This window comes from Salvelinus alpinus, chromosome 15 (genome assembly GCF_045679555.1).
Source record: "Salvelinus alpinus chromosome 15, SLU_Salpinus.1, whole genome shotgun sequence".
Lineage (NCBI taxonomy): Eukaryota > Metazoa > Chordata > Actinopteri > Salmoniformes > Salmonidae > Salvelinus > Salvelinus alpinus.
The window spans coordinates 13,508,423-13,534,326 of NC_092100.1; the positions used below are offsets into that span (position 1 = coordinate 13,508,423).

At 45.4% G+C, this 25,904-nt stretch overlaps 1 protein-coding gene across 2 annotated transcripts; it reads right to left on the bottom strand.

The window, feature by feature from the left end:
• Window positions 1-158: 158 nt before the first annotated feature.
• LOC139539515 (single-stranded DNA-binding protein 3-like) lies at window positions 159-25,779 on the bottom strand. 2 transcript variants are annotated; one of them, XM_071342553.1, is made up of 17 exons: window positions 25,608-25,779; window positions 24,603-24,675; window positions 24,377-24,438; window positions 24,045-24,129; window positions 12,010-12,099; window positions 9,482-9,556; window positions 7,286-7,348; window positions 7,008-7,139; window positions 6,590-6,657; window positions 6,452-6,500; window positions 4,235-4,270; window positions 4,019-4,073; window positions 3,776-3,840; window positions 3,120-3,198; window positions 2,617-2,645; window positions 2,274-2,375; window positions 159-1,533 (listed from the first exon to the last, which is right to left on the bottom strand). In XM_071342553.1, the coding sequence occupies exons 1-17, from the start codon at window positions 25,661-25,663 to the stop codon at window positions 1,501-1,503; spliced, it is 1,152 nt and encodes a 383-aa protein (XP_071198654.1). In that variant the 5' UTR covers window positions 25,664-25,779; the 3' UTR covers window positions 159-1,500. The 2 variants fall into 2 exon arrangements, with proteins under 2 accessions (XP_071198654.1, XP_071198653.1); XM_071342552.1 differs by lacking the exon at window positions 9,482-9,556 and having other exon boundaries at window positions 25,608-25,778.
• Window positions 25,780-25,904: the final 125 nt, after the last annotated feature.

The window sequence follows — 25,904 nt, forward strand, 5'->3', positions numbered from 1 at the left end:
GCAGATGATCCTCAAAACTAGAGAATGACCCTGCTTAGGTAGTATCCAAATGACCCTGCTTAGGTAGTATCCAAATGACCCTGCTTAGGTAGTATCCAAATGACCCTGCTTGCTTTGTAGAGTGGAAAAACAGGAACAAATTAAAAACGGACAAGAAGTTAAGTCATTGTAAAATTATATTAACAAGCATTCTTTCCTCAATTTGAAATAAAGAAAATACCAGTAAATAAAGGCAACCTGGGACAGAGGTGTATAACGCTTAATTAATATTCACAGAAAATGAAATAAACCTTTTATCACATTTACAAGACTGCCGCTAAGTTTATGGTTCAGAAAGCGTTGGACTAATTTCAAAATAACTGGGTCAATATACATAGTCAAATTGGTATCAAAAAAAAAAAAAAAAAAAAAAACAGCAATAAGATGACAAAAAAAATATCGACTACCAATATGCATCTCAGGTTACAATGGGTTTAACTCTTTCATCGTCACATCATCGAGATGGAACAGTAGGAAACCACAGCTACAACGATGTTGAGAAAAAGGACAGAGTGTTAAGCACAGGCAGGGAAGAGGTTAAACACACATCACATGTGGACAGGAGCAGCGCTAGGTAGTATGTTGTACACAGATCTCAGCGTTCATGCACCTCTGTTGTTTCCAAACCCACGGTTTAGCCCAAGTTTGCTTTTCCCCTTGACAGAGAACAAGAACAGCACTGAGACTGTTTAAATAAAAAGCTGAATAAAACCAGTGCAGAATAAGATTGCTCTCCTCATCGACAAAAACATAACCCACAAAACATTCCCTATCGATGAGATTTTGTCGACACATTGAATGGGATCCAATTTCACTTTTTAAAAACCCACTGAGCACTTAAACTGTTAAAAAGGCCCAGTTCGATCACATCACTTCCCCTTAAAATATGGATAAATAGTACATTGGGACAAAGTCATTTAAAGGAGTTGTCACAGAGTTAAAGGCAGATTCAGACGCCTGTTTTCAGACTCGTTTTGTGACACACTGTGTGGCTGAATGCAGGACCTGAAATATGAAAACAAAAAATGTAATTGAGAGTTTTTCCTAGTTCACAATGCTTAATGCACATCAGTGTTTTAGGTGGCTTTAAGTTGAAACCTGGACAGAACATCTTGCACCACAAAGCAATAATAAAATCATAAGAGGTCAACTTTGACCATTTTCTTTGCTGGGCAGGGAGGGGGGGGGATAATCATTTCTGCAAATAATTTAAAAAAATGGTCATGTATGCAGTAGTTTCAGTAGCTGGTTTCGTCACACTTGGGGTGGTGATGAATGAAGAACTGTCCTTCATTTGGAACGAAGAGGCGCAAGAAGTCGCCATTTTGAAAATTCGCATATCAGCATTCTGGAATTGCGTGGAACCAAAATGGCGCCTGTCCATGGTTCTGTGCTGATGCGTTTTGGCCATGTCCTGTTATGAGCTCGGATCCTCTGAGTGATGGCAGATTGAGGGGGAGTTCACACACTCATCGTCATGGTAGGGGAGTATTGCTGAGGGGCACAGACGACAAAGAGTTAAAATCAGGAGAGCTTACGCTAATGGCATGACACACACACAACAACAAACAATAGAACACATACTGCAACCGTAGACAGGAAATGCACTTCCTCACTCTAGCCCCAAAAAACTTATTTGGCAACTGCCCAGTGCCCCCACACTACACTGCCACTGTAGAGTCAATGATGCTGTCACCGTGGCTTCCCTTGAGTGTAGCTTTACTGTAGAGTCAATGATGCTGTCACCGTGGCTTCCCTTGAGTGTAGCTTTACTGTGGAGTCAATGATGCTGTCACCGTGGCTTCCCTTGAGTGTAGCTTTACTGTAGAGTCAATGATGCTGTCACCGTGGCTTCCCTTGAGTGTAGCTTTACTGTAGAGTCAATGATGCTGTCACCGTGGCTTCCCTTGAGTGTAGCTTTACTGTAGAGTCAATGATGCTGTCACCGTGGCTTCCCTTGAGTGTCAAAGTGCCATGACTGTAGCTTTACTGTGGAGTCAATACTGCCATATAGGCACTACTTATAGTTACTGGCAACACAGTGACCTCAGCTGGGTTGTGTTCACTAGGCACCAATTGGAAGAAAACTGACTGAAACATGGAGTGACTACCTGATCTTGTTCAACAGGAAACAATCATTTTAAAAACGTTTTCTTCAACACTTATAATTTGATCCTCTCCTACACTAAAAAACATTAAAAGGTTTTATATTGCATGGTGAGAAGGGGACTTACATTCTCACTCTGAAAGGAGTGCAGGAAGTTCCCGCCCAACTCGTCACCGTCCCTCGGGGTTCCAGGAGGGTTACTAATGCCACTTAGATGGTTTGGAGAGTTCTGCGAGGAGGCAGGAAAGAGACTAAGTAAATAGGAAACAACAAGTAGTCTAAGTGTCGTCATTGTCCCTCTTGACATTGACAGCGCTGGAGTTGGCAAGAGCAGAAAAAGGTCTGGGCCCAGGCTATAGGAGACAATAGATCTTGTTTAGCCTGGGCCCAGAAGTTCAATAGAAAACGTATTGCACAATTTGTCATGTTTTGCTAGTAATCTATATGTATAGCCATGTTATAGTATTCACCTTGTTGAGTCCGTCCATATCACCAGAGCCTAAAAAAATTAATGTTTATAGTTCATGAACACTGAAATTAAAACGTTACGATTCTTTACTGAACTAATAATGCAACATGTCCCCTTGACGGACCATTCACTGCATCTTTGGCCATATTTATGCTAAAGCCTGGCACTATTGCTGAGAATATGTCTCCTTGTGTCACATTACTGGTTGGTCTACGGCACTGTACTCTGAGTCCCAAATGGAACCCCATTCCCTATATAGTGCACTACTTTTCACCAGAACCCTATGGGCCCTGGTCAAAAGTAGTGCACTATATGGGGATTAGGGTGTCATTTGAGACACCACCATTGAGGGAGCCTACGTTCAGATTGTCTGAGTGAGCAACTACTCCCAACTAGTCATGCACTGGTTAGTCAATACTGTTCTAAACTGAACACAACTCCAATTGGCACTTGAGGACTCTATGTTGTATGGTAACCACTGGCAGAGTAGAGCACAATGTTTACCTAGCGATCCATTCATGTGGTGTGGTTCCATGCCTGCCATGGCCCCCAGGGGTCCGTCAGAGCCAGGGCCCATAGGGAACTGTAGCGGGAAACAAGCGCTGCCTTACTACACATGTCAACAGGACAGGCACCACTATCACAACACAGTAGGCCAGGTAGAAACAGGGTATGTCCCAACACAGTAGGCCAGGTAGAAACAGGGTATGTCCCAACACAGTAGGCCAGGTAGAAACAGGGTATGTCCCAACACAGTAGGCCAGGTAGAAACAGGGTATGTCCCAACACAGTAGGCCAGGTAGAAACAGGGTATGTCCCAACACAGTAGGCCAGGTAGAAACAGGGTATGTCCCAACACAGTAGGCCAGGTAGAAACAGGGTATGTCCCAACACAGTAGGCCAGGTAGAAACAGGGTATGTCCCAACAGTTATATAGGGTCCCAAAAGGCACCCTATATAACAGTTATTTTGTCCAGGGCCCATAGTGCACTATATAGGGAATAGGGTGCCATTTGGGATGAAGAACAGTTTCATTATGGAGGATTAGTTAACTTTTAAGATACAATTATAAGAAACATTATCTGGCGATGAAGAAACATGAAACAAAGTGACTACTACAACAGATTTGAGGAGAGGGCTGGTATGAGAAGGAGACTCACATTTGATCGGTTGCCAGGTCCAGTGTTGATCATAGTGTAGAGGTTGTCCCCAGAGTTGTTAGAGTCTGAAAAGTGGTTGATAAGCAATCAATCTCGATTATTATTATGATAATCAATAAACAAGTGTACTTCGGGCAATGAGAACAGCCAAGATGGCAAACACACTCATTGAAGATGACGGTTATTTGTCAAAACATTTTTACATTAATTCCTATTCCCCAAGGTGGACTATGGGATACCTACCTGCAGGGCTGGGCATAACGGGTGTTCCAGTGGGTCCCCCTCCACCAGAACCCCCCTTTAGAGTGTCAGAAGAACACAACCCATTTATAATTAAACAGTGAATCACAACACCAGCAATGTATCTGTACCAGGTCAAATTCTACAAACACAAAAACAATAATATACTGGTAGTTGACTGAAGTGTGTGTGTGAGAGATCGTCAGAGAGTGTACTTACCCCATACGCTCCAGGAGAAGGTGATGAGTAAGGCATCTGAAACAACCACAACAGAACCATTACAGGAACAGGGAATCTAATCGGTGTTCACCTCTCAAAAATGGCATCATTCATCATTTTAGCATCGCAGCCTCATCAGTATCTAGCTTACATGGAAGCTGGGGGTGTCCCGCATCCTATTCCCTATATTGTGCACTTCTTTTAACAGAGGCCTTATGGGTTGTGTAAGGTGCTATAAAAGCGAATAGGATGCCATTTAGGATGTAGCCTGGGATATATAATACTACAATTACATCCAGGACTGGGGAACTTGGTAATGCATTAGATCTCCAGAGCTCTTACTGAGAGAGGACAGACACAGACTGCTGCAATCTGAACAGACAACGTCATGGTGTGTATAATATATATATATGCTATGATCTCTTATTGCTGTCACTTGTTAAATCCACTTCAAATCAGTGTACAGTCATGGCCAAAAGTTGAGAATGACACAAATATTAATTTCCACAAAGTTTGCTGCTTCAGTGTCTTTACATATTTTTGTCAGATGTTACTATGGAATACTGAAGTATAATTACAAGCATTTCATAAGTGTCAAAGGCTTTTATTGACAATTACATGAAGTTGATGCAAAGAGTCAATATTTGCAGTGTTGACCCTTCTTTTTCAAGACCTCTGCAATCCACCCTAGCATGCTGTCAATTAACTTCTGGGCCACATCCTGACTGATGGCAGCCCATTCTTGCATAATCAATGCTTGGAGTTTGTCAGAATTTGTGGGTTTTTGTTTGTCCACCCGCCTGTTGAGGATTGACCACAAGTTCTCAATGGGATTAAGGTCTGGGGAGTTTCCTGGCCATGGACCCAAAATATCTATGTTTTGTTCCCCGAGCCACTTAGTTATCACTTTTGCCTTATGGCAAGGTGCTCCATCATGCTGGAAAAGGCATTGTTCCTCACCAAACTGTAGTCTAGTCTCTGCTCTAGATGGTTGGGAGAAGTTGCTCTCGGAGGATGTGTTGGTACCATTCTTTGTTCATGGCTGTGTTCTTAGGCAAAATTGTGAGTGAACCCACTCCCTTGGCTGAGAAGCAACCCCACACATGAATTGGTCGCAGGATGCTTTACTGCTGGCATGACACAGGACTGATGGTAGCGCTCACCTTGTCTTTTCCGGACAAGCTTTTTTCCAGATGCCCCAAACAATCGGAAAGGGATTCATCAGAGAAAATGACTTTACCCCAGGCCTCTGCATGTCCAATCCCTGTACCTTTTGCAGAATATCAGTCTGTCCCTGATGTTTTTCCTGGAGAGAAGTGGCTTCTTTGCTGCCCTTCTTGACACCAGGTCATCCTCCAAAAGTCTTCACCTCACTGTGCGTGCAGATGCACTCACACCTGCCTGCTGCCATTCCTGAGCAAGCTCTGTACTGGTGGTGCCCCGATCCCGCAGCTGAATCAACTTTAGGATATGGTCCTGGCGCTTGCTAGACTTTCTTGGGCGCCCTGAAGCCTTCTTCACAACAATTGAACCGCTCTCCTTAAGTTCTTGATGATCCGATAAATGGTTGATTTAGGTGCAATCCTACTGGCAGCAATATCCTTGCCTATGAAGCCCTTTTTGTGCAAAGCAATGATGACGGCACGTGTTTCCTTCCAGGTAACCATGATTGAGAGGAAGAACACCACCCTCCTTTTGAAGCTTCCAGTCTGGTATTCGAACTCAATCAGCATGACAAAGTGATCTCCAGCCTTGACCTCGTCAACACTCACACCTGTGTTAACGAGAGAATCACTGACATGATGTCAGTTGGTCCTATTGTGGCAGGACTAAAATGCAGTGGAAATGTTTTGGGGGGATTCAGTTCATTTGCATGGCAAATAGGGACTTTGCAATTAATTGCAATTCATCTGATCACTCTTCATAACATTCTGGAGTATATGCAAATTGCCATCATACAAACTGAGGCAGAAGACCTTGTGACAATTAATATTCTCAAAACTTTAGGCCACGACTGTAGATGAAGGGGAGGAGACAGGTTAAATAAGGATTTTTAACACGGGCCAGTATCCACGTGGAACGCGTTCGACACCTTGTAGAGTCCATGCACTGACAAATCGAGCATGTTCTCAGGGCAAAAGGGGGATGCAACTCAATATTAGGAAGTTGTTCCTAATGTATTGTATACTCCGTGTCTAGAGGGGAAATTGGACTCACTGAGTTGCCGTTGTTCGGATTGGGCCATGGTCGTCCAGCACCTGGGCCCCTGCATTGTGATGAGAGAAACCCCAGTTAGAAAACAACACACACTGGCGATGCATCATGTGAAAGGAGAGTAATAGAGACAAGGCTCACATCATGTTCACTCCTGGCATCCCAGGGCCCATGGCGTTGTGTGGAGGCCGCATCCCACCGCCAAAGTTCTGCAACGACAACTAAGAATCAGACTACCATAACCAGACCGAACCAAGTCCAAGAACCGAGACAGACTGGATGGGTGATGGTGACAGACAGTTTCAATAATCAGGGGGCTAGTCTGAAAGACTACAGGCATTTTGTAAACTGCTTAGAGATAATGGCTGCCTACAGACGGGTGTGTAACATTACCAGTCTGATGTAACGGCTGCCTAGAGACGGGTGTGTAACATTACCAGTCTGATGTAACAGCTGCCTATAGACGGGTGTGTAACATTACCAGTCTGATGTAACGGCTGCCTATAGACGGGTGTGTAACATTACTAGATATAATGGGAGCAGAATAGTAGTGGCCTACCTGGGGTCCGGGCCCCATAGGGCCCATGCCTCGAGGCCCACTCATCCTCTGCATTGGTCCCAAGTTAGGATGGCCTTGTGGTCGTGTGTGATCCATGGTTTGGAGCATGAGATGGGGGCCAGGGCCAGGAGGCTACAAGACAGACAGGGGAAAGAGGAAGGGAGAACTCATACGGAGGTAACTCTCTTTGTTAAACGACAGTAGTAGTGCTAGGTAGACTGATGACAGTATTGTATGGTGATGTTGGTGGAGAATATTGGGTACTGTAGTTTGTTTACCTGGTTGCCCATCCTGATAGGAGGGCCTCGTGGGCCTGCGGTGAATCGTGGGTTCATGAAAGACTACAAACACAAACAACAATTAATTTACATTTGTGTTACATCACAACATCAGCACAATTATACTGAAGAAACAACCATTGCAACCATTCATAAGGGAGGTAGTTGCTTCACTTGTAATATCTATAACAACATGTGTATGTCGACTCTGTATCGGTACCCCTTATATATAGCCTCCACATTGACTCTGTAACGGTACCCCCTGTATATAGCCTCCACATTGACTCTGTACCGTAACACCCTGTATATAGCCTCGCTATTGTTATTTTACTGCTGCCGTTTAAAACTTCTTTGGGGTAGGGGGCAGTATTTTCACATCCGGATGAAAAGCGTGCCCAGAGTAAACTGCCTGCTACTCAGGCCCAGATGCTAGGATATGCATATTATTAGTAGAGTTGGATAGAAAACACTCTGAAGTTTCTAAAACTGTTTGAATGATGTCTGTGAGTATAACATAACTCATATGGCCGGCAAAAACCTGAGAAGAAATCCAACCAGGAAGTGGGAAATCTGAGGTTTGTAGTTTTTCAACTCTTTGCTTATCCAAGATACAGTGGAAATGGGGTCATATTGCACTTCCTAATGCTTCCACTAGATGTCAACAGTCTTTAGAACCTTGTTTGAGGCTTCTACTGTGAAGGAGGGGGGAATGGGAGCTGAATGAGTCAGAGGTCTGCCAGAGTGGCATAAGCTGACCACGCGCATTCACGTGAGAGTTAGCTTGCGTTCCATTAAATTTCTGAAGAAAAAGGAATTCTCCAGTTGGAACATTATTGAAGATTTATGTTAAAAATATCCTAAAGATTGATTCTATACATCGTTTGACATGTTTCTACGGACTGTAACGGAACTTTTTTTACTTTTTGTCTGGACCTAGTGATCGCGCCTCATGAATTTGGATTACTGGGCTAAACGCGCGAACAAAAAGGAGGTATTTGGACATAAATGATGGACTTCATCGAACAAAACAAACATTTATTGTGGAACTGGGATTCCTGGGAGTGCATTCTGATGAAGCTCAAAGGTAAGTGAATATTTATAATGCTATTTCTGGCTTCTGTTGACTCCACAACATGGCGGATATCTGTATCGCTTGATTTTGTGTCTGAGCGCTGTACTCAGATTATTGCATGGTGTGTTTAAAAAGAAATCTGACACAGCGGTTGCATTAAGGAGAAGTGGATCTAAATATCCATGCATAACAGTTGTATCTTTTAGCAATGTTTATTATGAGTATTTCTGTAAATTGATGTGGCTCTCTGCAAAATCACCGGATGTTTTGGAACTACTGAACATAACGCGCCAATGTAAACTGAGATTTTTGGATATAAATATGAACTTTATCGAACAAAACATACAGGTATTGTGTAACATGAAGTCCTATGAGTGTCATCTGATGAAGATCAAAGGTTAGTGATTAATTTTCTCTATTTCTGCTTTGTGTGACTCCTCTCTTTGGCTGGAAAAATTGCTGTTTTTTGTGACTAGGTACTGACCTAACATAATCCCATGGTATGCTTTTGTCATAAAGCCTTTTTGAAATCGGACACTGTGGTGGGATTAACAACAAGATTACCTTTAAAATGGTATAAGACACATGTATGTCTGAGGAATTGTAATTATGAGATTTCTGTTGTTTTGAATTTGGCGCCCTGCACTTTCACTGGCTGATGTCATATCATCCCGTTTCCGGGATTGCAGCCATTAGAAGTTTTAAGGGCTTGTAAGTAAGCATTTCACTGTAAGGTCTACCTGTTGTATTCGGAGCATGTGACAAATAACATTTGATATAACATCTACAATAATGGTTTCCTATATCACACTTTGTTTTAAATATGTTTCTGCGCTGCCACCAAAAGCGTCAAGCCGAATGACAGATGTGGAAGCATAGAGCGTACAGACAGAAATAGCATGGAGGAGCCATGGCGGTGAAAAGACAGTAGTCTTCCCAAAAGGAAAGCACAAAGAGAAACACAGAGCTCCAACAGAGAGACAGAGGCTGCGTCCCAATTTAAATCACACCATATTCTAAATATAGTGCACTACCTTTCACCAGGGCCCGAGGTCAAATGTAGTCCACTATATACAGATGAGGGTGTGATTTGGAACATATCTAGAAAGGGAGAGCAGCAGTACCTGGCTTTGTGGTCCCATCATACTGTTAGGGAGAGGAGGCTGGGGGTGAGGAGAGCCCTGGGGACCAGGAGCACCCTGTGGCGTCACAAAGACAGAGAGCGACAGAGAGAGGGGAAGACAGACACAGAGGGAGGGAGGTAGAGAAAGGAGGGTTACTGAGCTGAGCAGAGGAGAGAGTGAGAAGCTGGTGTGCAAATGCAAAAAGCTGCCCGGTATATCTGTTGATTATTCACTCCACAGTAGAAGAGAGAGGAAGATAGAGAGAGGATGTATGCTGTGATGCCTGCCAGTCAGAACAGCAGCCAGCCTCCAGCTTGTCATCACTGCCAATTTCCCCCTCTGCCAATTACCACAGCATTAATTAAGCCCTATGCAATTAGCTTTACATTGCTGCCCCAAAACACTGTCACTGTGGGCCAATGCTTCTGGTAACAGGGTGGCTTAATTAACAACATTTACATATTCAAATGACTCTGATAAAGGGAGATCTCTGTGCGTGTGTATGTCTCTTTCACTCACACAGAGTTGGGCTACATATAATGTAATTACTTCTCTGGTTTTCAAAACACAAACATCTGGGACGAATCCTATAGACAACATGCCTACATAGTCTACTTGAAGAAACAGAAGTGTATGGTTTGACTTTCACTAGAGGGAAAGCTGCCAAGAGTTTATCCTCATGCTGCCAAGAGTTTATCTTCATGAGGTATTGATTTACGGCAGGTGTTACAGCACCTTTCGATTTCTCGATTAAGGTTTAGGTCCAACTGCACCTCCCGGTTTCACTACAGTACACTGAGTGGGTAGACAGACAAATGATTTTCTGATGTCTACTAAAAACACAGCCTGCTTCCCAAACGGCACACTATTCCCTACTTTTGACCAGAGCAGTATGCTATGTAGAGAATAGGGTACCATGTGGACGCAGCCATAGGCTCAGAGCAGAGACTAGTCTACAGACCACAGGCTCAGAGCAGAAACTAGACTACAGACCACAGCAGAGCAGAGACTAGACTACAAACCACAGCAGAGACTACAGACCACAGCAGAGCAGAGACTAGGCTACAGACCACAGCAGAGCAGAGACTAGACTACAAACCACAGCAAAGACTACAGACCACAGCAGAGCAGAGACTAGGCTACAGACCACAGCAGAGCAGAGACTAGACTACAAACCACAGCAGAGACTACAGACCACAGCAGAGCAGAGACTAGGCTACAGACCACAGCAGAGCAGAGACTAGACTACAGACCACAGCAGAGCAGAGACTAGGCTACAGACCACAGCAGAGACTACAGACCACAGCAGAGCATAGACTAGGCTACAGACCACAGCAAAGACTACAGACCACAGCAGAGCATAGACTAGGCTACAGACCACAGCAAAGACTACAGACCACAGCAGAGCATAGACTAGGCTACAGACCACAGCAGAGCATAGACTAGGCTACAGACCACAGCAGAGCATAGACTAGGCTACAGACCACAGCAGAGACTATCGACCACAGCAGAGCATAGACTAGACTACAGAGCAGAGCATAGACTAGGCTACAGACCACAGCAGAGACTACAGACCACAGCAGAGCATAGACTAGGCTACAGACCACAGCAGAGACTATCGACCACAGCAGAGCATAGACTAGACTACAGACCAGAGCATAGACTAGGCTACAGACCACAGCAGAGACTACAGACCACAGCAGAGCAGAGACTAGGCTACAGACCACAGCAGAGACTACAGACCACAGCAGAGCAGAGACTAGGCTACAGACCACAGCAGAGACTACAGACCACAGCAGAGACTACAGACCACAGCAGAGCAGAGACTAGACTACAGACCACAGCAGAGCGTCATTGACACACCACACAACAGGTACAGATGTGGAAAGCACATCAGCAGGGTGGTAGAACAGAGAGACAGCCGAGCAGATGAGAGAGAGGAAAGTTGTACAATAGTGTGGCTCATGCAGGCTAAACTCTTTACTTGAGAATCACACATACAGTAACTTAGCGATGCTTTATTGACATCAATGGAGTTCAGCAGAAATTGAAGTCAGTTTTTCTTGCTTGTGAATCTCAAATTAGGATTCAGCTACTAAAGCAGTGGTCTCCAACCAGTGGTCCTGGGACCACTTGTGGTCAGGGAGGGTACTTCAGGTGCTCCACACATTTCCCCCAAGAGATCTGGTGGTCCTCGGAAAGGAAAGAATTGGGATCCACTGCCATAGAGCAGGGGTCGGCAACAGCTGGCGTGCGGGCCATTTTTTTGAAAAAAATTGTAATAAGAATGTTTCTATTGGGTAAAAAAAAGAAGACAAAATCACCAGGAAAAAAACAATTCTAAAAATGTACCTCAAAAATGTATTGTTATTTTCAAATAAAATCTATATTTCTATAGTTGTAGTCAATTTGCAGTGTACAAATTATTTTTCATTCGCTAAAATAAATCGTCCCACAGCTGAATCTAGTCGCCTACCCCTGCCATAGAGTGTAGATTGAGGGGTGTGTGAGTGGTAGGAATCAGTGACCTGGAAGAATCCAGGGGGCATGGGTCCACCGGGCATCCCCTCTCCAGGGGGAATCCCCCCCATCACAGGACTGGGGGCTGCAGCAGCACTCTGTAAACAAAACAAACGCCAGTTAGAGGGGTTTCATCGGAAATACGGGTTACAGATCTAACTGGTTTGCTTTGTATGAATTTGTAGGGTTATAAAACCTTTCAACATATGTTATTCAACATGTCTGGAATCATAGACAGCATAGCCATTAGATAGATGGATTGCTAAACAACAGATACACATAAAAGTTTCACAGAGTGGGAATCTAATTGCACAGCCAAACATGCTGATCCAGCAGGGGCCCAGTAGATTTGATAAGAATCTGTGGGATTCACTCCTTCACTTCAAAGTGCTCAGGCACAGCAGGATCTCACTGCTAGGCTATTTCCTGTCTCGACCACGGACATAATTCACTAATGGACCATTTGCTTTGGTCACACACTTTCTCTCTCCTTTAGTAGGAGCCTTTGACCAGAGGCTAATGCCTACAGGACAGACTGACATTAGTATCTGGTATCCATGGCTATAGATTGGAGGTTGAGACCCTATAGCTGTCCTAAGTAGGGGAGTAAGGGTATACAGTACCCCTGCAAGCATACGCGCACTCACACACACACCTTAAAAACACACACACACCTTGAGAAAATAAAGCCACACACACACCCCCCCCTTAAGCTATCCTTCACACACCTCCCTCTAGTCTCTAAAGCGCTAGACCTACTCAGACATCACGAGTCGATATAGCCAACACACTCATGGTCCCTGGTATATCAACTCACTGCACCCCTTCCTAATTCTATCTGGGCCGGGCCCTGCAGGGCCCTTGAAATACCACAGCAGGGAGAGAAGTGAGGCCGGAGGGAGCCAGCCAGGACCAGACATCACCGAGCCCAAGCCAGCCTGTTACTGGAACACACAGACAACAATTGTTATATTCAGGGAGGATCCTTCAATACTAGCACTCCTGCATTGAGCCTACAGAGCTAAACACAGCTTTAGGAGACTAGTATTGATGTCATAGAATAGTGTGATCAACTCACAATCCTCTCTAACAATGATAACTTCTAAATCATAGTCATAGTTACGTTCCATAACAATTCTCCTCAATATCTATTCCAGGGCTGGGGTCAATTCCATTTCAATTTAGTCAATTCAGGAAGTAAACTGCAATTCCAATTCTCCTCAATGCCTCTCTACGAGAAAACATTTGAATTGGAATTGGAATTTCGAATTGAAATGGAATTGACCCAAACTCTGATCTATACTACATAAAACCAAGTCCAGTACTACTTTACTCCTTCATGGCCTTTTCCATCCCACACCAGTGTTTATCTTCATGTAAGCTTGGGTTATGTTCTAGGCTTATGTTTTATAAGTCATGTTTTTCATCTAAGAGATAGATCTCAGCTTGAATTATGACTCAGAAAGGGTTGGTGACCACTGCCCTATATAGTGCACTACTATATAGAGAACAGGGTGCCATTTGGGATGTACCCTCTGCTGCGGGAGAGGAGGGCCAGGACTACCAGATACTTTAGTACAGGAGGGGGCAGATGTCATACTCTGTTCTGCTGTGGGAGAGGAGGGCCAGGACTACCAGATACTTTAGTACAGGAGGGGGCAGATGTCATACTCTGTTCTGCTGTGGGAGAGGAGGGCCAGGACTACCAGATACTTTAGTACAGGAGGGGGCAGATGTCATACTCTGTTCTGCTGCGGGAGAGGAGGGCCAGGACTACCAGATACTTTAGTACAGGAGGGGGCAGATGTCATACTCTGTTCTTCTGCGGGAGAGGAGGGCCAGGACTACCAGATACTTTAGTACAGGAGGGGGCAGATGTCATACTCTGTTCTGCTGCGGGAGAGGAGGGCCAGGACTACCAGATACTTTAGTACAGGAGGGGGCAGATGTCATACTCTGTTCTGCTGTGGGAGAGGAGGGCCAGGACTACCAGATACTTTAGTACAGGAGGGGGCAGATGTCATACTCTGTTCTGTTGCGGGAGAGGAGGGCCAGGACTACCAGATACTTTAGTACAGGAGGGGGCAGATGTCATACTCTGCTCTGTTGCGGGAGAGGAGGGCCAGGACTACCAGATACTTTAGTACAGGAGGGGGCAGATGTCATACTCTGCTCTGTTGCGGGAGAGGAGGGCCAGGACTACCAGATACTTTAGTACAGGAGGGGGCAGATGTCATACTCTGTTCTGCTGCGGGAGAGGAGGGCCAGGACTACCAGATACTTTAGTACAGGAGGGGGCAGATGTCATACTCTGTTCTGCTGCGGGAGAGGAGGGCCAGGACTACCAGATACTTTAGTACAGGAGGGGGCAGATGTCATACTCTGCTCTGTTGCGGGAGAGGAGGGCCAGGACTACCAGATACTTTAGTACAGGAGGGGGCAGATGTCATACTCTGTTCTTCTGCGGGAGAGGAGGGCCAGGACTACCAGATACTTTAGTACAGGAGGGGGTAGATGTCATACTCTGTTCTGCTGCGGGAGAGGAGGGCCAGATGTCATACTCTGTTCTGCTGCAGGAGAGGAGGGCCAGGACTACCAGATACTTTAGTACAGGAGGGGGCAGATGTCATACTCTGTTCTGTTGCGGGGGAGGAGGGCCAGGACTACCAGATACTTTAGTACAGGAGGGGGCAGATGTCATACTCTGTTGCCTGGGGGTCTGAGGAGGGGAGCAGCTGAGTGGGGGTCAGGTGGGGGCCCGACCCTGGGGGGGAGGGTTTCTTTATGACAGACTAGATACATGCCTCTGGGTCAGTGTGTGTGTTTAAGAGTTAGGCCAAGCTGTCCTTGTTTCAGACAGAGTCATTAAAGAGGGGTTAGGAAAGGCTAGGCCCCAGCCACTGTTGTTGTGCTCTCTGTACAAAAACAGACAAACGCCCCCATCCACATCGACAGGGCTGTAGTGGAACGGGTTGAGAGAAGTTCCTCTGTGTCCAATCACTAAGTACTTAAAATGGTCCACACACATGCACACAGTAGTGAATAAGGCACAACAGTGTCTCTTCCCCCTCAGGAGGCTGAAAAGATTTGGCATAGCCCACAAATCCTCAAAAGGTTCTACAGCTGCACCATTGAGAGCAACTTGACTGGCTGCATCACCACTTGGTATGGCAACAGCACCGCCATCGATTGCATGGCGCTACAGAGGGTGGTCTGGACAGCCCAGTACATCACTGGGGCTGAGCTCCCTGCCATCCAGGACCTCTATCAGGCGGTGTGTAAGGAAGGCACAGAAAATTGTTAAAGACTCCAGCCACCCAAGCCATAGACTGTTCTCTCGGCTTCCGCACAGCAAGCGGTACCGGAGCAACAAGTCTGACACCAACAGGCTCCTGAACAGCTTCTATCCCCGAGCCATAAGACTGCTAAACAGCTAACAAAATGGCTACACAGACTATCTTCATTCACCCTTTCATTTTTGCACTGACTCTAGGTACACTCACACTGACACACACTGAGTCTACACACACACATTCACATACAATCATCATATACGCAGCTGCTACTCCGTTTATCATACAGTATATCCTGATGCCTAGTCACTAGTGACTCAACTCCAGCCACTTTAAAAATGGGAATTGATAGAAATTATGTAAAAATGTACCACTAGCCACTTTAAGCAATGCCACTTAATACAATGTTTACATACCCTACATTACCCATCTCATATGTATATATACTGTACTCTATATCATCTACTGCATCTTGCCATCTTTATGCAATACATGTACCACTAGCCACTTTAAACTATGCCACTTTATGTTTACATACCCTACAGTACTCATCTCATATGTATATACCGTACTCTATACCATCTACTGCATCTGCCATGCCGTTCTGTACCACCACTCATCCATATATCTTTATGTACATATTCTTTATCCCTTACACTTGTGTGTGTGTGTAAGGTAGTAGTGTGGAATTGTTAGGTTAGATTACTGTTGGTTATTACTGCATTGTCGGAACTAGAAGCACAAGCATTTCGCTACACTCGCATTAACATCTGCTAACCATGTGTATGTGACTAATAAAATTTGATTTGATTTGATTTGATTTGATTGATAGTTACATATCGGGAAATTATTTTTGACAATATAGATACAATATCGCAATCGAATTTTTGCGCTACTTGGCTGTACCTGCACCAAAACTCCAGTATCTTTCCTTCATAGTTTGTTCTCCATCTTGTTAATTAGGGAGCCAAATTGTTTTCAGCACTTTTATTTACATGACTAATAAATTCATTCTCATGGCTATCTTGTCTCTCTGCAGCAGACGCATATGGTGAGCAATATGTTAGGAACATCGAATCACAATAAATTCACAATACATATAGAGTCGTGAAATTTGTATCAGCTCCTAAGTATTGTGATAACAATGTATCGTGAGGTCCCTGGCAATCCCCAGCCCTACTAGTCACCTTACCCCTATACATATCTACCACTCCAGTATCCCTGCACATTGGAAATATGGCATTGGAACTGACCCTGTACATAGCTTACTTAATCGTGTTCTTCTTATTTCTATTTCTCGTGCATTTTGTTTCTACTTTATAGTACTACATTTGTACTGCTGATTTGATTACTGATTTGTTGCCAGAAATGAATTTCCCTTTACCTGACAATACAACTTGAAACTGAAAGGCCTTGCAGTAGGACCCAGAGAAGAGAACTCTCAGGCTCTCTTCTACTATTCAACCATCCTCCCCTCCCCTTGCTCTCTCCCTCTCTTTCCCCTTGCCCCCTCTCTCTCCCCCTCTCCCCTCTCTCGCTCCCCTTGCCCCCCCTCTCGCTCCCCTTGCCCCCCCTCTCTCTCCCCTTGCCCCCTCTCTCTCCCCTTTTCCGTATTCCCTCTGCTCCTCCCTTGGTGGCTGGGCATATGCTAGTGGCCTCTCCCCCCTCCCCTTTTCCAATCTGTCCCATAGCTCCTTGACAGCCATCAATCAGCGACTGACACCATGGCAACGGAGTTCCCGGGGGACCATCTGTCAGACCCACCGTGAATATGCCAGGGAAGGAAGGAGGGAGGGTCTGCGCTTTACGAGCCGTGATGCAGCGCTGCTTCCCTGCCTGCTAGCAGCCCAGCCAGCCACCTCCCCCATCTACAGGCCCCCCACCCCCATCTACATCCCAGCCAGCCACCTCCCCTCATCTATAGCCCAGCCAGCCAGCCACCTCCCCTCATCTATAGCCCAGCCAGCCAGCCACCTCCCCTCATCTATAGCCCAGCCCGCCAGCCACCACCCCTCATCTATAGCCCAGCCCACCAGCCACCTCATCTATAGCCCAGCCCGCCAGCCACCACCCCTCATCTATAGCCCAGCCCGCCACCTCCCCTCATCTATAGCCCAGCCCGCCAGCCACCACCCCTCATCTATAGCCCAGCCCAGCCCGCCAGCCACCACCCCTCATCTATAGCCCAGCCCGCCAGCCACCTCCCAGCCAGGACCACAAATACAAATTCCACCTAGACACTGTTGCCCTAGAGCACACAAAACAACTAAAATTAGACCCAATCAAATTCTGAGAAAACAAAAAGATAATTATTTCCAATGGGTCAAGTAATTAACAAAAAAAAATGAGCAAACTGGAATGTTATTTGGCCCTAAACAGAGAGTACACAGTGGCAGAATACCTGACCACTGTGACTGACCCAAAATTAAGAAAAGCTTTTACTAGATACCGACTCAGTGAGCATAGCCTTGCATATTCAGAGAGGCTGCAATAGCCTGTCTTCTCTTGAGAGACAGGTCTGCCTATGTCAAATCAAATCAAATCAAATCAAATTTTATTAGTCACATACACATGGTTAGCAGATGTTAATGCGAGTGTAGCGAAATGCTTGTGCTTCTAGTTCCGACAATGCAGTAATAACCAACAGTAATCTAACCTAACAATTCCACACTACTACCTTACACACACACACAAGTGTAAGGGATAAAGAATATGTACATAAAGATATATGGATGAGTGGTGGTACAGAACGGCATGGCAGATGCAGTAGATGGTATAGAGTACGGTATATACATATGAGATGAGTACTGTAGGGTATGTAAACATAAAGTGGCATAGTTTAAAGTGGCTAGTGGTACATGTATTGCATAAAGATGGCAAGATGCAGTAGATGATATAGAGTACAGTATATATACATATGAGATGGGTAATGTAGGGTATGTAAACATTGTATTAAGTGGCATTGCTTAAAGTGGCTAGTGGTACATTTTTACATAATTTCCATCAATTCCCATTTTTAAAGTGGCTGGAGTTGAGTCAGTATGTTAGCAGCGGCCGCTAAATGTTAGTGGTGGCTGTTTAACAGTCTGATGGCCTTGAGATAGAAGCTGTTTTTCAGTCTCTCGGTCCCTGCTTTGATGCACCTGTACTGACCTCGCCTTCTGGATGATAGCGGGGTGAACAGGCAGTGGCTTGGGTGGTTGTTGTCCTTGATGATCTTTATGGCCTTCCTGTGACATCGGGTGGTGTAGGTGTCCTGGAGGGCAGGTAGTTTGCCCCTGGTGATGCGTTCTGCAGACCTCACTACCCTCTGGAGAGCCTTACGGTTGTGGGCGGAGCAGTTGCCGTACCAGGCGGTGATACAGCCCGACAGGATGCTCTCGATTGTGCATCTGTAGAAGTTTGTGAGTGCTTTTGGTGACAAGCCGAATTTCTTCAGCCTCCTGAGGTTGAAGAGGCGCTGCTGCGCCTTCTTCACAACGCTGTCTGTGTGGGTGGACCAATTCAGTTTGTCCGTGATGTGTACACCGAGGAACTTAAAACTTTCCACCTTCTCCACTACTGACCCGTCGATGTGGATAGGGGGGTGCTCCCTCTGCTGTTTCCTGAAGTCCACAATCATCTCCTTTGTTTTGTTGACGTTGAGTATGAGGTTATTTTCCTGACACCACACTCCGAGGGCCCTCACCTCCTCCCTGTAGGCCGTCTCGTCGTTGTTGGTGATCAAGCCTACCACTGTAGTGTCATCCGCAAACTTGATGATTGAGTTGGAGGCGTGCATGGCCACGCAGTCGTGGGTGAACAGGGAGTACAGGAGAGGGCTCAGAACGCACCCTTGTGGGGCCCCAGTGTTGAGGATCAGCGGGGTGGAGATGTTGTTACCTACCCTCACCACCTGGGGGCGGCCCGTCAGGAAGTCCAGGACCCAGTTGCACAGGGCGGGGTCGAGACCCAGGGTCTCGAGCTTGATGACGAGTTTGGAGGGTACTATGGTGTTAAATGCTGAGCTGTAATCGATGAACAGCATTCTCACATGGGTATTCCTCTTGTCCAGATGGGTTAGGGCAGTGTGCAGTGTGGTTGCGATTGCGTCGTCTGTGGACCTATTGGGTCGGTAAGCAAATTGGAGTGGGTCTAGGGTGTCCGGTAGGGTGGAGGTGATATGGTCCTTGACTAGTCTCTCAAAGCACTTCATGATGACGGAAGTGAGTGCTACGGGGCGGTAGTCGTTTAGCTCAGTTACCTTAGCTTTCTTGGGAACAGGAACAATGGTGGCCCTCTTGAAGCATGTGGGAACAGCAGACTGGGATAAGGATTGATTGAATATGTCCGTAAACACACCAGCCAGCTGGTCTGCGCATGCTCTGAGGACGCGGCTGGGAATGCCGTCTGGGCCTGCAGCCTTGCGAGGGTTAACACGTTTAAATGTTTTACTCACCTCGGCTGCAGTGAAGGAGAGCCCGCAGGTTTTGGTAGGGGGCCGTGTCAGTGGCACTGTATTGTCCTCAAAGCGGGCAAAAAAGTTGTTTAGCCTGTCTGGGAGCAAGACATCCTGGTCCTCGACGGGGCTGGTTTTCTTTTTGTAATCCGTGATTGACTGTAGACCCTGCCACATACCTCTTGTGTCTGAGCTGTTGAATTTCGACTCGATTTTGTCTCTGTACTGAGACTTGGCCTGTTTGATTGCCTTGCGGAGAGAATAGCTACACTGTTTGTATTCGGTCATGCTTCCGGTCACCTTGCCCTGGTTAAAAGCAGTGGTTCGCGCTTTCAGTTTCACGCGAATGCTGCCGTCAATCCACGGTTTCTGGTTTGGGAATGTTTTTATCGTTGCTGTGGGTACGACATCGTCAATGCACTTCCTAATGAACTCGCTCACCGAATCAGCATATTCGTCAATATTGTTGTTGGACGCGATGCGGAACATATTCCAATCTGCGTGATCGAAGCAGTCTTGAAGCGTGGATTCAGATTGGTCGGACCAGCGTTGAACAGACCTGAGCGCGGGAGCTTGTTGTTTGAGTTTTTGTTTGTAGGCTGGAATCAACAAAATGGAGTCGTGGTCAGCTTTTCCGAAAGGGGGGCGGGGGAGGGCCTTATAAGCGTCGCGGAAATTAGTGTAACAATGGTCTAGTGTTTTTCCAGCCCTGGTAGCACAATCGATATGCTGATAGAATTTAGGGAGTTTTGTTTTTAGATTAGCCTTGTTAAAATCCCCAGCTACGATGAATGCAGCCTCAGGGTGTGTGGTTTCCAGTTTACAAAGAGTCAGATAAAGTTCGTTCAGGGCCATCGATGTGTCTGCTTGGGGGGGAATGTATACGGCTGTGATTATGATTGACGAGAATTCCCTTGGTAGATAATGCGGTCGACATTTGATTGTGAGGAGTTCTAGATCAGGTGAACAGAACGACTTGAGTTCTTGTGTGTTGTTATGATGATCACACCACTTCTCGTTAATCATAAGGCATACCCCCCCGCCCCTCTTCTTACCGGAAAGATGTTTGTTTCTGTCGGCGCGATGCATGGAGAAACCAGCTGGCTGCACCGACTCCGTTAGCGTCCCTTGAGTTAGCCATGTTTCCGTGAAGCAGAGCACGTTGCAATCCCTGATGTCTCTCTGGAATGCTACCCGTGCTCGGATTTCATCAACCTTATTGTCAAGAGACTGGACATTGGCGAGTAGTATGCTAGGGAGTGGAGCGCGATGTGCCCGTCTCCGAAGCCTGACCACGAGACCGCCACGTTTTCCCCTTTTTCGGCGACGCACAGGGTCGCCGGCTGGGATCAGATCCATTGTATTGTGTGGAAGGCAAGACACTGGATCCGTTTCGGGAAAGTCATATTCCTGGTAGGAACGATGATGAGTTGACGTTAATCGTATATTCAGTAGTTCCTCCCGACTGTATGTAATGAAACCTAAGATTACCCGGGGTACCGATGTAAGAAATAACACGTAAAAAAACAAAATACTGCATATTTTCCAAGGAACGCGAAGCGAGGCAGCCATCTCTTTCCGGCGCCTGCGCATTATGTGCACACAAAATGAAGTGGAACCCGAGCTGCACTTCCTAACCTCCTGTCAAATGTATGACCATATTAGAGAGACATATTTCCCTCAGATTACACACAACAAATTTGAAAACAGATCCAATCTTGATAAACGCCCATATCTATTAGGTGAAATACCACATTGTGCCACCACAGCAGCAAGATGTGTGACCTGTTGCCACATGAAAAGGGAACGCAGTGAAGAACAAACACCATTGTAAATACAACCTATATTTATCAGTTTATTTATTTTTCCCTTTTGTACTTCAACTATTTGCACTTTGTTACAACACTATACATAGCCAATAATATAACATTTGAAATGTCTATATTATTTCAAAACTTGTGAGTAATGTTTACTGTTAATTTCTGATTATTTCCCTTTTATTAAATGTCCCTTTTGGGGGGGGGGGGGGGGGGAGAAGGAAGTCTGGGCCCATGCAAACAAAGTCAGAGCACTGTTCCCACTGTCCATGTACTAGCCTAAGGTGAACACAGGAAGAACCAACATCGATACACAGGGATCCCATCTCTCGATACCGCCACAGACATAACACAGTTGACTAGTTTCATTGACATGTCAACAAATGTATTCAAAAGCCAAACAAGCCTATTCATTTGCGCACCCTACTGCTCTTCTTCACAATCACAGCATGTCTCTGTGTCAAAAAACTGTCAATTTCTGTTGGTTAGCACTAGCCTAACGCTAAAGATGTATGGTTGTTAGCTAGCTAGCATAACAAAGACTAGGTTCAATGAAAGAAATGGCAGATGCGGCTCCGCTGTGTGCCCCCTCCTACTGGCTCCCAGGTCACCTGCCAGATCAGGAGGGCTGTTGTTGCCTTGACAACCCTCTCTGGCAAGAACAAGGCCCAACATCCCCGCTTTAACCCCTTCCTGTGATGTCAACCCCACAATGGGTGGATCTCAAGTCTACAGTGGCCTCCTCTCCTACTTGTATCTTTTCCTTTGTCTGAGCTGGTCTTTGTGGCCTACAGCACTGTACAGGTGAAGCACATCCCTCAGTGAGATTCTGCTATGATACTGGCTCCTATCTTGTCTTCTTAGATCAGTGAAGGGTGTACTCATTAGTGCACACCGTAGCAAATCATAGCTAAATGTTTTTGCAACAGAATAGGTTTTGCAGTGAAAACAAGCGTTTCTCATTGGACAACTTGGTGATTCCCTTCCTGTTCGGCCGTTTTGGTTCCTAGTGAAAAGGGAAGGAAATAGAAAGAGGAAGACTTCTTGGATGCTCCCTAGTTTGACTGCCTGTCCTGGAGAAGCCTAACCAGCAGTAGTATGAGATAGGAGTGATGATGGGAGACTAAAGCCATTTCCCCAAGTGCATAGTGTTCTGAACATGCAAAAGACACAATATGCAAATGGTCGATATGCAAGAGCCAAGTTTAGAGACAGGCCACAAGCGTTTTGGAAAAATCCTAAAAACTACAAGCTCTATGAATTTGAGTTCCAATGGAGTAGGCTACTACCATCCTGATGAAAAAATACATTCTAGCACAAGATGGAGACCATTTCATCTTTATTAAAAATATATATATATTTTAACTCTTGGCCACTACCATTCGAGATAATTGAGAATCTGAACCCATTTTGTTCAAGCTCTGCTTACGAAGATTGCTCAACAGCGACTGGCTCCAACAGAGCAGGGTCATGTTCATTGGAGCACGCAATAGAAAACACGTTGCAACCGAAAATAAAAATGAGCCTTTCTTATTGGACAGGCCCATGTAATACCTCCCTATTTCAGTCTTTTTTTTCTTCCATTTGGAGCCCTAATGAACAACACCCAGGTCTGAATGTTTCCTCTGGGGGATGAGATGAGAGAGGCGGGGAGAGAGCTGCAGCACGGTAGAGAAACAGGGAGGGGGGAATCCACATCCGATCAGACATGTCTGACTCAGGACATGCTGACATCAGCACCATTTTCCCAGAAGCCTTTAAGCTCCATACTGTCGGAGGGTCATCATCAGGGCCAATGACAGGGCAAGATGTCAGCTGGATGGACAGCTATAGGACGCTGCCGAGACACTCTGGCAAACTATAACCTACACAGACCTGATACATCACACAGACCTAAAGTCCACAAAGCATGATAAATAGCTACACATACACAGATCTGAAACATCCTGTCCTCCTGCTATGACATACTCCGTACACTACCCAGAGGAGTGCAGCAGCAACACACCAGCTACATATGCAGGAGTACAACTGGAGGCCAATTCAATTAAGATTAGAAGGTATGGCCCAAGAAACAAAGAGGCAGAGAAACGTCTCTCTATCGCCACTACCCAAGGCATCGAAACCGTACAACGGGTAACAAGGACGATGGGTCTATATAGTAGGTCTAGATCTCACAGCAGAGGAATGTACTCGTTGCATAAGTTTGCTTTCCAACTCCTGATTCTTTTTTAATTACGCTCGTCTGGGTGCACTCTCATTCTACATTAATGTAGGCTCAAATGAAACCAGGGCCTGTATTCATAAAGTGTATCAGAGTAGGAGTGCTGATTTAGGATCAGATTTCCCTTTAAGATCATAATGAATACGATTATATGGACTGGGAGACCTGATCCTACATCAGCACTCAGACGCTTTATGAATACGGGCCCAGGCTCTTCAGCAGAACCCCAGCAACATGTGCAGCAGCAAGTCTTATGAGGAGAAGCAGAACTCACGTAATCATGGAAGGCCTTCGCTTCACTGGAGTGGTCACACGTCTCTCTTCTCTCTGGTGCAGCACAATACAGGTCCCAAAATACACTGTGGACAGGACACACAGGTTGTGAAGCAACGGAATAATGTACATGATACAATATGGTGTATTAACATCAGTGGAGGCTGCTCATGGGAGGATGGCTCATAATAATGGCTGGAATGGAGTATAATGGAATGGCGAAAACCACATTTGATACTATTCCAATGACTCCATTCCAGCCATTATTATGAGCCATCCTCCTCTCAGCAGCCACCTCTGATTGACACACTGGTTGACATACGGAACACTTACCACCACCAAGAGTGTAGGAACCCAGGGGGTTCCCCGAGTGTGATGTTCTTTTCCCATCGGATCTGGAAAAGGGGAGAATAAAAAACATTTTGAATGAACAATAGGGCCAACTTAAAAAAATAAAAAAATAAAAAAGACATTTATTGATTCAAAATGGGAATTAGTTTGTTATTGAAGTATGGTCACATGGATAGGACCGATATCCAGTTAGTAGTAAGATACTCACCTCTGATAAAAAGGTCTGTGCGGACTTCTGTGCTCCTATGTGTAACAAGTATTCATAGACGTATAAAGCTAACCTGTCAACAAAAACAACAGTTTTAATAATAATATTATGGCATAAAAAGCAAGTGTTTTAGAACTACATTTGAGTCTACTCTAAATTAGCCTAATTTGACTCTATTATAAAGCAGACAAATTAGCCTAGACACAAATGGAGGTAAATTTAGTAGGCTTAATGTAGGGGTGGGCAACTCCAGTCCTTGAGGGCCTGATTGATGTTGGGTGTTTGGTCTCTAATCAACTAAGATGCCTTGCACTTTGAGGCACATGATCGACAGTTCAGTTGTGTAATAATTTGTCCAAACAGTTGCAGTTCCGTTTTGTAAGTAAAACGAGAGTTTCTATTGGACAAATTTTTTGTAGGTCCCGCCCCATTTCGTTCGTTTCCGTTTAAGAAACGTTTTGTAAACAGAATCGGCAGGATGAATACACCCCTGAATTTTAAGTCAGACGGTTTGCATGGACCACCGACTCCAAAGGGCCTTTTCGCACGATGGCTTTCCAAACACTTCAAATCGGAAACATTGTAACCAAGAAGAAAACGCGTAATTATAGGTCGATAAATTAGTGTTGGATACGACGCTCGTAGCGGCGAACTCAAACAAAGTAGTAACCAAAACATTGGGGGAAGCAACATTTTAATCAATTAATGTAACAGAAAATACCTAAAGCAAATTGGACGGTGCATTTGTTTAAACTATTCATTTTTCCATAAACAAAATATATAGTTTACAGACCCTTAATTGAAAATAAAAGCACCCATTTACGTGCAGTAAGAGGCCAAGGAAGAGCATAAAGCCGAAGTCAGAATCGGGAACGAATGGCGAGCAGACAAGGCGGTTCATTCAATTCCATCCTCCTCGGTAAAAGGAAATTCGCTGTCCGGCAAACCACAAAGCCGAGGGGGGGTATAATATGCATTAGGTAAGAAATATGTTTGAAAACTTACTTTTCCCGTGCTTGTCCATCCGACGGCACAGCGGACCCTTTGCCTTTAGGGAACATGATTTTGTGAGGGTGAACGCCCGCCTTATCTTTCTTTATTTTCGCTATTTCATCTGTCAGACCATCAGTCTGCCACTGCCGCGACCCTCTCTCGCACTCCTTACTGCACTTCTCAACCGAGCCTGGTCAAGGAGAAGGGGATAGGGCTACATTGACAGGCAACTATTTTCACCAATGAGCGTACAGGAATTCCATTTAGCCCTGCCTTAACGTTATGTCATGCTTTGCTGTTGCCAATTGG

What these genes read in the sequence shown, in the direction of transcription:
- LOC139539515 (XM_071342553.1), bottom strand. Translation starts at nt 25,663, where the DNA reads ATGTTCCCTAAAGGCAAAGGGTCCGCTGTGCCGTCGGATGGACAAGCA. An exon ending in ATGCCAGGAGTGAACATGAT is followed by an intron (nt 6,501 to 6,589) that starts GTGAGCCTTGTC and finishes ATCACAATGCAG; the next exon opens with GGGCCCAGGTGCTGGACGAC. An exon ending in CCACATGAATGGATCGCTAG is followed by an intron (nt 2,646 to 3,119) that starts GTAAACATTGTG and finishes TAATTTTTTTAG; the next exon opens with GCTCTGGTGATATGGACGGA.